At 39.7% G+C, this 12578-nt stretch overlaps 2 protein-coding genes and 1 long non-coding RNA gene across 8 annotated transcripts in view; 1 reads left to right on the top strand and 2 right to left on the bottom strand.

Annotated features, from left to right (window-relative positions):
- Window positions 1–533: 533 nt before the first annotated feature.
- dcun1d3 (defective in cullin neddylation 1 domain containing 3) lies at window positions 534–9303 on the bottom strand. Of its 3 annotated transcripts, none has more exons than XM_044338452.1 (5): window positions 9285–9303; window positions 6722–6804; window positions 5577–5627; window positions 4854–5410; window positions 534–2637 (listed from the first exon to the last, which is right to left on the bottom strand). In XM_044338452.1, exons 4-5 carry the CDS (start codon window positions 5297–5299, stop codon window positions 2094–2096), a joined length of 990 nt encoding a protein of 329 aa, XP_044194387.1. In that variant the 5' UTR covers window positions 5300–5410; window positions 5577–5627; window positions 6722–6804; window positions 9285–9303; the 3' UTR covers window positions 534–2093. The 3 variants fall into 3 exon arrangements, with proteins under 3 accessions (XP_044194387.1, XP_044194386.1, XP_044194385.1); XM_044338451.1 differs by lacking the exon at window positions 9285–9303 and adding an exon at window positions 8320–8405; XM_044338450.1 differs by lacking the exon at window positions 9285–9303 and adding an exon at window positions 8024–8345.
- Window positions 8363–12321, top strand: lyrm1 (LYR motif containing 1). Of its 2 annotated transcripts, none has more exons than XM_044338453.1 (6): window positions 8363–8450; window positions 8741–8824; window positions 10493–10664; window positions 10748–10808; window positions 11720–11751; window positions 11865–12321. In XM_044338453.1, the coding sequence occupies exons 3-6, from the start codon at window positions 10506–10508 to the stop codon at window positions 11976–11978; spliced, it is 366 nt and encodes a 121-aa protein (XP_044194388.1). In that variant the 5' UTR covers window positions 8363–8450; window positions 8741–8824; window positions 10493–10505; the 3' UTR covers window positions 11979–12321. The 2 variants fall into 2 exon arrangements, with proteins under 2 accessions (XP_044194388.1, XP_044194389.1); XM_044338454.1 differs by lacking the exon at window positions 8363–8450 and adding an exon at window positions 8552–8648.
- Window positions 12079–12578, bottom strand: part of LOC122971712 — a 46488-nt gene continuing 45988 nt past the window's right edge. For all 3 annotated transcript variants that reach the window (XR_006399553.1, XR_006399555.1, XR_006399554.1), the window contains exon 6: window positions 12079–12226. This is a non-coding gene — a long non-coding RNA (uncharacterized LOC122971712). The remainder of the gene's footprint in view (window positions 12227–12578) is intronic.

Below are 12578 nucleotides of genomic sequence, written 5' to 3'. Positions count from 1 at the left end.
CATGATAACATTCAGAGAGTATAATAAATATATAAATAATGTAAAATAGCCAGTTAAAAAAAAAGAATAAATGATGGGATTTGCAGTTACTTTTTTCAGTTTTGGGGCTCAATTTTTCAGTTTCAGTTCTGACACAAAGTATCGACCTGTCTCTCCAAAAGTCACTGGCCAATAGGGATGCAGTCCTGTACCACCTGCCCCACATAAAAGTTTTGACAGACCTGAAAAATTCAGCAGGAACACTGAAAAAAGTGAAAATCCTGATAAGTGAAAGAAAAGTGAGAACATTGTGATCAGATGTATAGGTTTGACTTTGGAGTCTTTTTTTTTTGGTTTTAATTTACATTTATTTACTTTCAATTTAATTTTCATTGTATGATCATTGGGAGATTTTGTTCAATTATTATGGCACAAACTTAATCCCATAGACATCCAGAAAACCACAAGACTTGAGTCAATATGTCATGTAAGATAAGCACCGAGAGATAAGAAGGTCTCAAGTAAAAGCACACAGATTTCCATGGTCAACAGTCAAAAGTTCAACACTGTTTTTATTTATTATAAATCAATACATTTTATATAAAAAGGATAAGGGGGTCTGAAATAAAACCATTTGTAGATGGAAACCGAATCAGGTTATGGTCACCCTCTTACCACACTGGACCCATATCACAGACTCTTGATCAGCCAGCATGTCTAGTTAACACTCATTCACTCATCCCAAAACATCCTAGGCTATACTTACAATCAATCTACAGTTTGGAAAAAAGGTTTAAATGGAAATAATGCGGTTGACATCAATCTCTCTGCAAAGTGTTGCAAGTATAGCGACCCAGCATGCCATAGGTTTTTTTTTGTGCAATCCATTACAACCATCAACCAGTCAACATTATTTGTGAAGTGTGCACACTTTTTTTTTTTTTTTGTACAGTAGTTCAGGGTTGTGACAATTCTTAAACTCCCGGACGTAAACAATATTAAGCTTTGTGTGATGCCCAGTGTAACAGTCCTGAATGTAACACAGTTTTGGGCATCCTCTATCCAGAAATGACCAAGACCTAGCTTTAGCTGATTTGGTGTGTTACAATTTTTCCAAAATGAGATTAGTGAGGCATCTGAGAAAAGCCAGCATCATTGTGTTTTATACACTTAACCGCTTCTTGAAAATAGGTGGACATCAAAATGGTAGATGACAGGACAGGGTCCAAAGGGAGCACAGCAGATTGCTTAAACAAGCCGTACTAGTAGCATTCAAAAAAACACTCAACACAGAAGAGGAGGGTGGGTCTGTTACCATGGAAATCAACTCAAGATTTTTAAACGGATATTGCAACTTTGACGAATTAAGGGTACAAATGCAATTGTCATTTGTGTTATTTTCAAAAGATAAAATGCCCTTGTGAAAGAATTGTAATACATTGCTGTTTGCCATGTCATTGCAGGCCAACAGTTGTGAAGGCAATAAAAGTGCAACCAATTCATCCTCACAGCACTGCAAGATAAAAGCATACAATCTAACAGGATAAGTCCAACCACGACGATTTCATTGACCCTGACCCTCAGGATAAATCTTTTGGTAGTAAGAAATTATTTGTAGACAGGTTGTCCCAATTTCCCTTCTTCTTCTTTATTATTATTATTATTATCTATATCCTTGTACAAAACATATCAGCAGTGTTACCAGGTCAAAATGAATTATCTATATGTGTTCATGTGAAAAGGTTATGGCTTTCTGTTGTCTGTTTTTAAACCAAGCCTTTATTGAGCTAACTCTGTTGAATTATGGTAGGTAGGTGTAAGGTTAGAATGGACCACAGGTCCAATCACTAAAAACACACATGGGGGGAGGAAAAGTAAAACAATAACTTAAATAGAAGTGCTTAAAACATAACAGTTCTTAGAGCCCTTTCAAAAAACAAAACAAAAAAAAAAAAAGAAAACATTGCAAAAGCAGGAATCCCACCCCAACAGAAAAGGAGAGAGAAATGAACAGCTGTAATGGTAATACTAATATTCATCCAATGGTTCACAGATGTACAGTTCACTTATAGGTCATATCCTTCCCTCTCTTACAAATATTTCTCGTTTCCTGGTCAGTGGCCCCCCCACGTCTGTGAACCGCGGCTTCCCTCTGTTTCAAGTCTGTCTGTGGTAGGAGAACACTCTGTCTCAGTACACCTCCCCTCTTCCTCCTTTGCTGTCAGTGCCTGTTCCTCCTCTCTTTTCCTGCGCTCCAACTCCCACTCCACGAAGGTGTCGAATAGGCTGGGCCAGGCCTCGTCCTCGCTGTAGTTACTCAGGTCAGGCCCGATAGCCTGGGTGAAGTTGAGGAACATGTTCCACGTGTCCCTTGAGATGCCCCGAATACCTGAGGGGTTCTCCGCCAGGAAGTCCAGCCAGTGCTCCAGGATCCCAGGTGTGTCCTGGGTGAAAACCAGGCGCCACAGGGCGATGGCGATTTCTCGCTGCAGCGAGCGCTGGCCCTCCTCAGCGTCCAGACCAAACTGGAAGGTAAAGCGGTAGAGGTCCTTGAAGTTCTCCTCACCCTGGGCTTCCAGCAGCATGAAGGAGAAACGTGAGCAGATGCCTTCGAGGCTGTCTGCTTGGATGGCCTTGCAGCCCTCGACAAACTCCTTCCTGATGACACAAAGGAAACAGAACCGGACATCAGAATGATATTGACCATTTCACTCTAGACAACCAGGGCCAGAAACAAAGAAGAAGCTTCTCAACAAAGCTACATGAGCAGCAACAGACCTAACTATTGGATGAATTTGCTACAAATGACAATACAAGCAAACAGGCCATGTGTCTACAAGAGCACATACAGTAACAAACATCAGTGACAAATGTAAAGGCCACTCCCCTTGCAGTTAAAGAGTACAATTTTAAAAATCGTAATGAAATCTGTTCATCCTTTCAATACCAAATATTACTTTGATTTCAGCGTTATGGGCCCCAACTCAGGCAGACATACTTTTTTTTTTTAAGACTTTTTTTTTGTTGTTGGCATTTTTGCCTTTATTGGACAGTAGGCAGTGAAGAAGCAGACAGGAAATAAGGGGAAAGAAGAGTTGGGTATGACATGCAACAAAGGTCCACAGCTGGAATCGAACCAGGGACGTTGACGGTTACGTGGCATGCGCAGTAACCATTCGGCTACCGGGGCGCTCCAGGCAGACATACTTTTGTTATTTCACCCATCTAACAATATAGGCTTTCAAAGTCAAATGTAATATAAAGAGCTTCCGTAAGCATCGGTTGACAATGAAACATGTTCGTAACCAGAGTGTGGTATTGTCCAAAGCCTCTGGATAGAAAAGTGCTGAGTTAAAAATCAGTGACGAGTGACCCAGCCAGCAGGCAGCCCTATTCATCTCAGGCGCTAACTGCCGAGTGGGAGCGCAGAGCAGGATCCATTTCCTGTGTGCCCCCTACCTGACAGTGGGTGTTTGAGGTGGGATGGATGGACCACTGCACAGAGAAAGACTGCAGACTAGAATGTCAAACAGTGCAGGGAGGGGAGGATGCTGCTTTCTTATAAAGCGACTAGAAGTGTAGTATCAGACAACAAGGCAGTTATTAGCAATGCACAATATTTTTGTTAGCAGTATTAGGAAATAATAGCTTAAAAACATACTATCAGTATCAGGAACCATAAAACAATTATCCTAGAAAGGTTGAATTCTCAATTTTATAAGTGTGTTAATTTCTTGTGTCATTTATAATCACTAGAATACACTTTCCACTTAAATGTGACATTTAGCAGCCAAATTTTAAGTTGTCTACTTTCTCTTTCACCAACACCAGCAGCCCAGAACAGAGTTCCTGGTAAGGAATAGGGGAGCTATTCTCACTGACTTGACAGGGGCCATGTTGCATAGTGCTGGTCAGGTGGAGGTGTGCCAGTAGTGTGTCCTTACAACATGTGGGAGGTTGCCTTACATGGCCCAAAGTGGAGTTTTTAAAGCCAATCAAATTAAGAAGAGATGTGTTTAACAGCTGATACCTTCAGATTTGTGCACAGTGCGCATAGTGTTACATAGTGTCAGTGTGGAACTTTGTGGCACGTAGATTTGGACGGCCTCCCGTCATCCCCCAGCAAATACTCGAGTTCAATTGCACTTTTCAGCCAGTAACACTTCAGAGGTGAGGTGCACCTGCAAAATGTCACTGAAATGTGATGCTTAGAGACTTTTTTAAACTGCTAATGGCTCCACTTGCACCCTCTGCTTGCAAAGCTTTGTATTAGGAATAGTTTTCTATGTTTCTATGTAGCGCAATGAGGAGTTTTTGTAGCAGGTGTGCAAGCAGTGAATGGGTTACAATAAAAAGAGGATATGACATGGATCAGGCTGTGTTACACTGATAACCAAAAATGTCTTGATTGGCTTGATTTGCTCGGGGAATTCCAATAAAGCTTTCACTTTAGATGGCTATGTTGACAGAATATTACAAGTAAGAGAAGGAGACATTTCATAAAGCAGGTTTACAGGATTTGTTACTTTACATCATCTCTACATGTCAGAGATCTGTGGGAATATCAGTATTTACTTGGCAGAGTTATCCAGGTAACTAAGTAAACCTGTTTTGTGAAATGGGTCTGAGCTGTAGCGAAATGACAAAAATAATACAAAAGTTAATGTTTGAAGAAACTTGGAAAACAGTGTTTGAGAATAGGCACTAATGCACCTGTGTTTCTACATCAGGCCTACTGAGGTGAACTCTTTTTGGAAACTGAAACCATGTTCATATTGTAGTGAGATAAGGAGATATTTGTATCTGTATAAAAACTTTTGGTTCCAGTTTACCAGTGATAACAACACATGCCATTCCCCAAAACTCCATCTTACCTTGTAAACTTGCACATGGTGGCTGCTTGAAACTTCCAGGCAAGAACAAGCACACGAAACTCTGCTGGGTCCACACACAGGTCATTGCAAAACCTCTCCATGCCTTCCTCCAAGATGGCATCTTCCTGTTCATCCTTGTAGCAGCAGAACAGCTCCTCGATGTGCAGCATTGACAGCCCATCTCCATCCAGACTCTCTTCCTTGCGCAGTTCCCCCGTCACTGCAGGGATGACGGGTGTCTCCACTGTAACCTCCAAGGCCTTGGTGCCATTTGACAGCTCGCTGGTGGCTTTGGTACACGGGGCACTGGGCTCCTCTTTGTGGCCTCCACCACCGCCTGTGCTGCCACCTTTCTTGTGGTGAGACTTGGAGCCGCTGTCCTTGTCTCCACTCTTACTGCCGAGTGAGGATGTCGGATTCTTGCACTTGGTGACACACTGGCCCATGTCTTCCTACCTGGTCCCTTGTCTGTCTTTTCTCCTCGCCTTCAGTCCCCGTCTGAACCACCTAGACGCCTCTGCTCTGGCTTGGCGAGACGTCTCAACATACCCTCAGGCCTAAGGTGGAGAACAATTTAGAAAATGTTCAACATCATAGCGTAGCTCCAAAGTGAGTCAGTCATGCTTCCGATTAGAAGGTCAGGATACACATTTTTGTGGCTATTAGTCAAATGAAATTAAAACAAGGAATGGTTGAACAGTGAATGTAAAGAAGTTAAGCCACCTGTGCCAAAAATGCCACGATCCAGGTCTTGCGATGCCAGACTTAAAAACCCTAAAATGATTAGAGAAAACAGTCGATATATATATACATACAGTACAAAAAAAAACATCACTGGTATCCACCAAAATCTATTGATGTAGAATTTGTTTTGTGTTACATAAAGCCACTACACAACTTTAACATGCCCTTTATTAGGTTTTCCTTGGCATCATCAAATGTTCAGCAGCAATTCTAATATGATTAAATTTCTATAACTTTAGCTCTAGTATGTTTTATTTTATTTCACTCTTTACATGGACAAGGGTGATGCTATGTAATAATATATCCACATAAAGGTCTTATGTACAATGGTGTGTGTTTAGCTAGATAGACAAGGCTAGAAGTATCAGTAGTGAAAACACAGTATCAGACAATCCCTACACACAGAGAGGGAGTTTTACCAGGTTCTACAATAGACAGCACAAACAGTAATGGCAGTTGATGAAAAAAAAGGCACCCAACTTGTTCAAATAGCAACCCTGGAGCAACAGGGCTGCTATGGCTGATACTAAGACTACTATTTTTTCTATGGTCTTCTACAGCAATCATTATGTTTACATGCCCTTTAATGATTATTCCCAACATTTTGCAGCAAAAAACAAGTATACACCTCTTTAAGGTTAAGAAAAATTTCAACTTTCTATCAGAGAAACATGATTACCTGGCCATGTGTGTGCCTGTGGTTTTTAAAAGGCATGCATGAAATGGATATGGGGAATAATATCACCCTGAGAAGTAACATCACTGTAGAAACTCACATCTTCATCAAATCTTACCAATAATCAACACCAGTGAAGGTTGTGATTGGCAAGTTACTTGAGAGGAAAAACTTAACATGCTGAACACACAACAGGCAGATGCATTCAGATACATTTATGGAAATGAGGATGAAAATCTGATATCTGACCAAATTGCATGTAAAAATGGATTTAGAGTTATCAAACTAATGCAACATGTGCGAAAGAATAACCTCTATCTTCTACAACGCAATTACTCAAAGTAACCTGATCTCATGTTCATATGTTTGATTCTGGTGTCACATCTAGACAAACAACTGTATGAGTTAAACAAGCGTTTCATAACTAACAAAGTAGCTGGTTACTTACAGACAGTCCCTCAGACGGCATTGGCCACAGATCAGAGTGTCTCTCTATTCTGCTCCATCATTGTGACCTTGACATCCGCAATGCTGAAAAGACACATTATCTTGTCATCATAAGCAGAAAGTGATAGCTCATCATTACCAAACCTGCAGGACTATTTTTGTCAACATGCTACGAATATGTAATTTGAGCAAAAAAGAAAGGCAGTTTGACTTATTGTGACATTATTAAAATGATGATTTATAGCTACAAAGAAGATGGATTATATAGCATTGAAAATATATTGTGTGCATGGCTTTTACTTGTCTTTTAGCGTCAGACTAGCATCATGAGTCCACACGGTTTGTCCTGAATAACAACTCATGAGCTCTGGTGTCAAATCAACAACTTCTAAAACCGGCTTCTAACTTCATGTTGAGTTCACCGATCTTGTCGAGCCATGATTAATGGTCTCACATTTTTATTAGTCATCACCTGATCATTGCACTGGGCATGTAGAGGCAAATCTCTCCTGCGTCCATCATGGACAACCTCACTTAACCCTCATCTGGTTAACATCTGGGAGGCCTGCTTGTTGTTTATTAGGACATTTTAATTATCATCCTCAACAACCACAGAATGATGCTTTCCATTATCAATCCAACCATCACCTTTAAGATAGATAGATGCTTTATTGTCTTTGCTTGTTAAGCACAATGAAACTTGGTTTGGTAGCAATCCACTCCACTTAGCAGCATAAACAAATATATATAAAGTAATAATAGTCATAATCATATATAGGCAATAAAAATACCATGTAAACTGAGTTTACAGCAGCAGTTAGGTATTACACTTGTGGGCTAAATTAAGCCTTTAACTATGAGAGAGAACAGAATTAGGATACATTACAAATGCATGAAACACTGTTGTTGATGCACAACTTGAGTAAAGTTAAATATCTCAATTGTTACTTGAGTTAATCAGCATTAACGTTATTTTTTCACCAACTTGTGTTCATTGGGAACAGGATCAAGTGAGCTTACACACACACACACACACGCACATAAGCACACCACTCCAAAATCTCATGTGAACATTGTTTTTTATAACCATCTACAGCTGGCAGATTTTAACTGTCCATTAACCTAGATTGTATTAGTTGTGAAGCTGTTATCGATTGACACCGGGCCGTTTAAATTCATCCAACCTGCCTGGCCCTGACGACGTCGCCATAGCTAGCTAGCGTCAGCTCGGTTCACTAAAAGTTAGCTATCGGCTAAGCTAGGTCTTCCGAGAAATACTGTTCATCCTCAAAGAGAAACTTACCTCTTTGGACACTTCTATTAAGTGGAACTGGATGTACATCACTTCAGGGAATGCCAGTACAAATTAAGTAGTTAGGAGGCGGCGTATATGATGAGAAATGGACTGAAACAAACTCGTCGCGTTGCTAGCTAACTAGCAGGCAGCTGACAATAAAATAAACTTCCACATTAATATCGATTCTGCTCCGCTTTTTATAAAGAAAATAAGTTAAAAGCTATCAGCCCGTGTGTGCTCTTGAGTCCATTTTGAGTCTTATCCTCTCGTCGGAGTGAGTTAAAACACCATCTCGGACTTACAGCAGCCAATTTCTTTGTGCTTCCCCCTTTTAGTCACTGAGAGCAGCTACATTATTTTCCTGCATCACTTCCTCCCCGCAGACAACCAACAGCTGATCTGCATCTTTTCATTTTAACTAACTGATATGACGGTAAAAAAAACTACATTACATCCGGATTTATAATTGAAGATAAAACACAGTTATTGAATCACGTGTTCTGTCGCAGACATTTAACTGAGAATAATATTAAACACTGTAAAAATGTGTTAAAAACCCGTTTGCAAATCAGCTGATGTCTTATAAATAATGAGCTGTAGAAATGTTGCTGATCAAAATACGTCAAAAAAGGTTAAAAAAAAATCTCCAACTTTATGTACGATGAAAATTAGGGCCACTCGTTTATTTTTAAAGGCTTTAAAATGCTTTTCGTTTCTTCCCAGTTCAGAGGAGACGTCATCATTAAGCGACACGTGTGTTTCTGCTGTCCTAGCGAGCTAACAGGCGGAGCTGAGCTGTCACAGTCGGTAAGTGAAGTTTTGTAATGTTTAAGAGTAAAACATACTTACAGTGTAAGTCATCAATGTGAATGAGACAATTTCGCTACGCAATCTCCTTTCTTTAACCTAAAGATGCTCAGTTTGGGCTTTGAGGAGGAGGCTCAATGATAGCTAGCGTTAGCTACATGTTGACAAGTAATGCGACGGTATTACACCGTGTTGTGTGTTTATAACCAGCTGCTACACAACACATACAGATTATATTATTATTCTTATATTATTATTCTGTAGACATATATTAAGACACACATACACTGTAACAATAATGTGTGCCTGATACGGTTTTCCATTTGAAGAAAATATAATTACCTCTTTTAAATAGTATCTATTCCTTCTTCTCCCTCATTAAAGAAAAATCCAGACTCTATGAATATGCAAATATATTTTATCTCATAAGTTTAACTGTTGGACACAATATGTCTCCTACCTCTCTGTGAACTCCGTTCTCAGTGTTTGTGCACTGGAGGCTTTCAATTTCCACATCACACTTGTGGAAGATGAATATTGCACCAGGATTGGCTTCAAAACTAGTTGTGATGTTACAAATCATGCTCATAGGGCCGCCCCTAAAAATCAGATTTTCAATGAACACAAACTTCCCACTTTCAGCAGATAAATGTGAAAACAGCCTTCTAGTGTCAAACTGTGCTCATACATCATTCTGCACAGATAAACTCAAACATCCAACTGTAGGAACAAGAAGAAAAACATATTTTTCAGTGGAGGAGGACTTGAAGACTTCCTTAATCTGAAAACATATCTGAACATGCGATTTGATACCTTTCAGTCAAGTCATGTAACAGCTACTCAAGGTTATGTTTGCAAAACAGGCCTGTGTAGATTTGAGTGACATCTAGTGTTGAAATCATGGGAAGACAAGGCTGGATTACAAAACGAGCCCCAGGACCCCAGACTTCCAGGGACCCCACATGTCCCTGGTTTACTGCACGTCAACTTGATTTGGTCATTTGATTAATTGCAGATTTGTTAGGGAATTTACACCACTAAAATCCAACTTCCATCAAGGGAGGTCTTACATTGTTAGCTATTTTTTGGCCCTATGGCAAAACCCAGTTTTAACACTTTATTTTGTTTCTTTTGCTCACGTGATGCATATTTCTGAATTAAGTTTTGTTTAATAAAATCAACAAAAAGTAACTGAGACACAAAACCTGAGGCATTGTGGTGTTCTTTTAACATAGTACTGATTGGTTTCTTGACAAATAATGAACACAAGAAGGCAAACAAAAATATAATGGCAATTTTATGAAACTACTTATTTTCCTTTCCTCAAAAGATGCACACATCCTGATCATCTTTCATGCGTACATCCAGATTGCGTAGCATGACTTCTTCTGGTCACTAGTCATAAGTGGTGGTGACGTCAGCTGACTCATATCAAACCAGAAACCTACAGTGTGATTCAGGCACTGAGGTTCAACTTAGGGCAGGCCGGGTGTTGGCAACATGAGTAAGCTAGGGTGTGTTCTTCATTATAATGCTCTCAACCTTATTAACAAAAAAATACTTCTTTTCAAGCAGGAAGTGAACAGACAAAATCAGAGTATTAGCATAGTTTGTCTTCTTCTTACAGCTTCATTTCCTTTACTGTGCATTTACCTGCTGTTTTCTCAGATTTTTAGCCCTGATGACGGCCTCCACTCGCAAGACAGTGTTGTCGCTGTACATGCGGGTGTTTCGCATCGCCCGAACCTGGCAAGCGCAGAGCGGAGTTGCAAATGACACAGACACTGAGAGAAAATACATTCTTCAGGAGGCCCGCTCTCTGTTCAGACAGAACCAACAGGTGTGAACACTCATATTTTCAGAAATGGGAAAAGCTGTAGTGTTATTGTCACTCAATCATTTCTTTTACTGGATTTTTTTTAGATGACAGATCAAGAATCAATAAAGAAGTGCATAGAAGAATGTGAAGCAAGGATAGAAATAGGTAAGAGTGGAGATACCACAAGTTTTCCTTACATAACGCTGGACTAAACTTTACCCTGCTCAGCTGAGGACCACACTATCTGTTACAAGAAACACTATTTTGTGCTTTCTATGTTTATCAACTGAAAATTTCATGATGGTTTTTATCTTGTTTAACATAGAATGTATGATGAGCATATCGAGTGATGTGGTAGAATTTACTTCAATGAAACACCTGTCACATAACATGCTTGCACTCTTAAACTCAACCCTGCAATATTTTCATTAGGTGAGCGATGCTGCCGTGTGAACTTTGTGTAAATCTCTGACAGCAATAGCCAATAGGATTTTTGGTCATCCTTCATAACAGGTGTAATATCTAGCAGACTTGTTGTCAGTCTTGTGTGACAGTGTGATACAGTATTTGTGGGTCAAGCAAAAACATCAGAGAGAAGTGACTGAGCAAGTTCAACTAAAGGTCAGCATGAGTGTGGTTTCAGTGTTCGCGACACACAAAAAGTCATTTTCATATTGTTATCAGATAAATGAAATAGGAACCTGTTATAATAACAGGCACAAATAAGATCATGTTTTTTGTGAGATTAATTCAATTGCAGACATAAAGCAAATTGTTTTGGCAATTTTCCATCCATATTCTGCTCTCTCATATTCCATTTTTAGATTATAGTGCTACCATTTGATCACAGGGATAGTCTGACTAAAGTTAACATCCTGCCTTTGAGAAGAGTAAAGCAGCCAAGACGGATGAAGTTTAAGCACCACAGAATCATCCGTATACTAAGCTAATATGCCGAGAGATGTGTAGGGACAAATAAGACTCCAGGATAGCAAGTTTTTGGCTTTGCAAGAAAAATATTTTGTAACCTGACCACTGATTTCATACGATGTTGACACGATTATTTTCTCTCACAGGTCTACACTACAGGAACCCATACCCACGGCCTGTAAGTAATAACCGTATTCCAAACAATCTTTTTTTTTTCTTTTTGTTTGTGTATGTAACGGTGGCGTTTAAAAATTGAATTCAATCATTTTTTTTCTCTGAATGTTCCCGCAGACCTACCTACCACCACTGGGACTGGCAACTCAGAAAGGCAGGAAGCTGCGAGCACAGCAGCGCCTGAGGAAGCAGGCCAAGCCAATTTACTTACAGTCACATGACGAGACCTGATGCTCGATATCCTTGATCCTCGCCAAGAGTTCAAGTTACCAGGGACAGGAAACTAGAGTGCAGTCACAAGCTGATCTCATGGGCTGAGTTATTGTAAGTGCTCCATGTTGCAAGATCGCCCGTCATTCAGGAAAAAGCCAGTTCTCATCATCTTTTTTTACTCTAAACTGCGTAAACATGAGTTTTTATTCCAGCTGAAGAGCGTCAGCTTCTCTTGCAGCTCAGGAATGCTGTCAGCATGTTGTGTCCTGTAATGAGATCAAGTTGTATTATTTGTAGATTTTATTTATTATTCTGTGTAAAATTGTTGTAATAAATACTTATTTTTTCAGTATGAACACAATCCTGTAAACAATACAAGTTGGTGTCCAAATGCAAATACACATTCATTTCAACACCTAAGAAACAAAGCTGGTCTTATAGTTTGAGTTCCAAAAATTGTGAATTGACATGAAGAATTCACATAGCATCTAACTAGTCCATTGACAATAAAATTTACATATTCAGAAGATAAAAGCAGTTTTGCTATCCAGAACTGATCATGGTTGCATATTTTTAGGAAAACGTACAAACAACCACCCTTCCTTGAGTAACAGTTTA

The sequence above is a fragment of the Thunnus albacares genome, chromosome 20 (assembly GCF_914725855.1).
Source record: "Thunnus albacares chromosome 20, fThuAlb1.1, whole genome shotgun sequence".
Taxonomy (NCBI): Eukaryota; Metazoa; Chordata; class Actinopteri; order Scombriformes; family Scombridae; genus Thunnus; species Thunnus albacares.
This window is presented reverse-complemented; position numbering and strand designations above follow the sequence as displayed.

Excerpts from the sequence above, each read along its gene's own strand:
- dcun1d3 (XM_044338452.1), bottom strand. The coding sequence starts at position 5,299 with ATGGGCCAGTGTGTCACCAAGTGCAAGAATCCGACATCCTCACTCGGC. Across the intron at positions 2,638-4,853 it reads ACCATGTGCAAGTTTACAAG|GAAGGAGTTTGTCGAGGGCT; the intron begins GTAAGATGGAGT and ends TTGTGTCATCAG.
- lyrm1 (XM_044338453.1), top strand. The coding sequence starts at position 10,506 with ATGACGGCCTCCACTCGCAAGACAGTGTTGTCGCTGTACATGCGGGTG. Across the intron at positions 10,809-11,719 it reads TGAAGCAAGGATAGAAATAG|GTCTACACTACAGGAACCCA; the intron begins GTAAGAGTGGAG and ends TTTCTCTCACAG. Across the intron at positions 11,752-11,864 it reads GGAACCCATACCCACGGCCT|ACCTACCTACCACCACTGGG; the intron begins GTAAGTAATAAC and ends ATGTTCCCGCAG.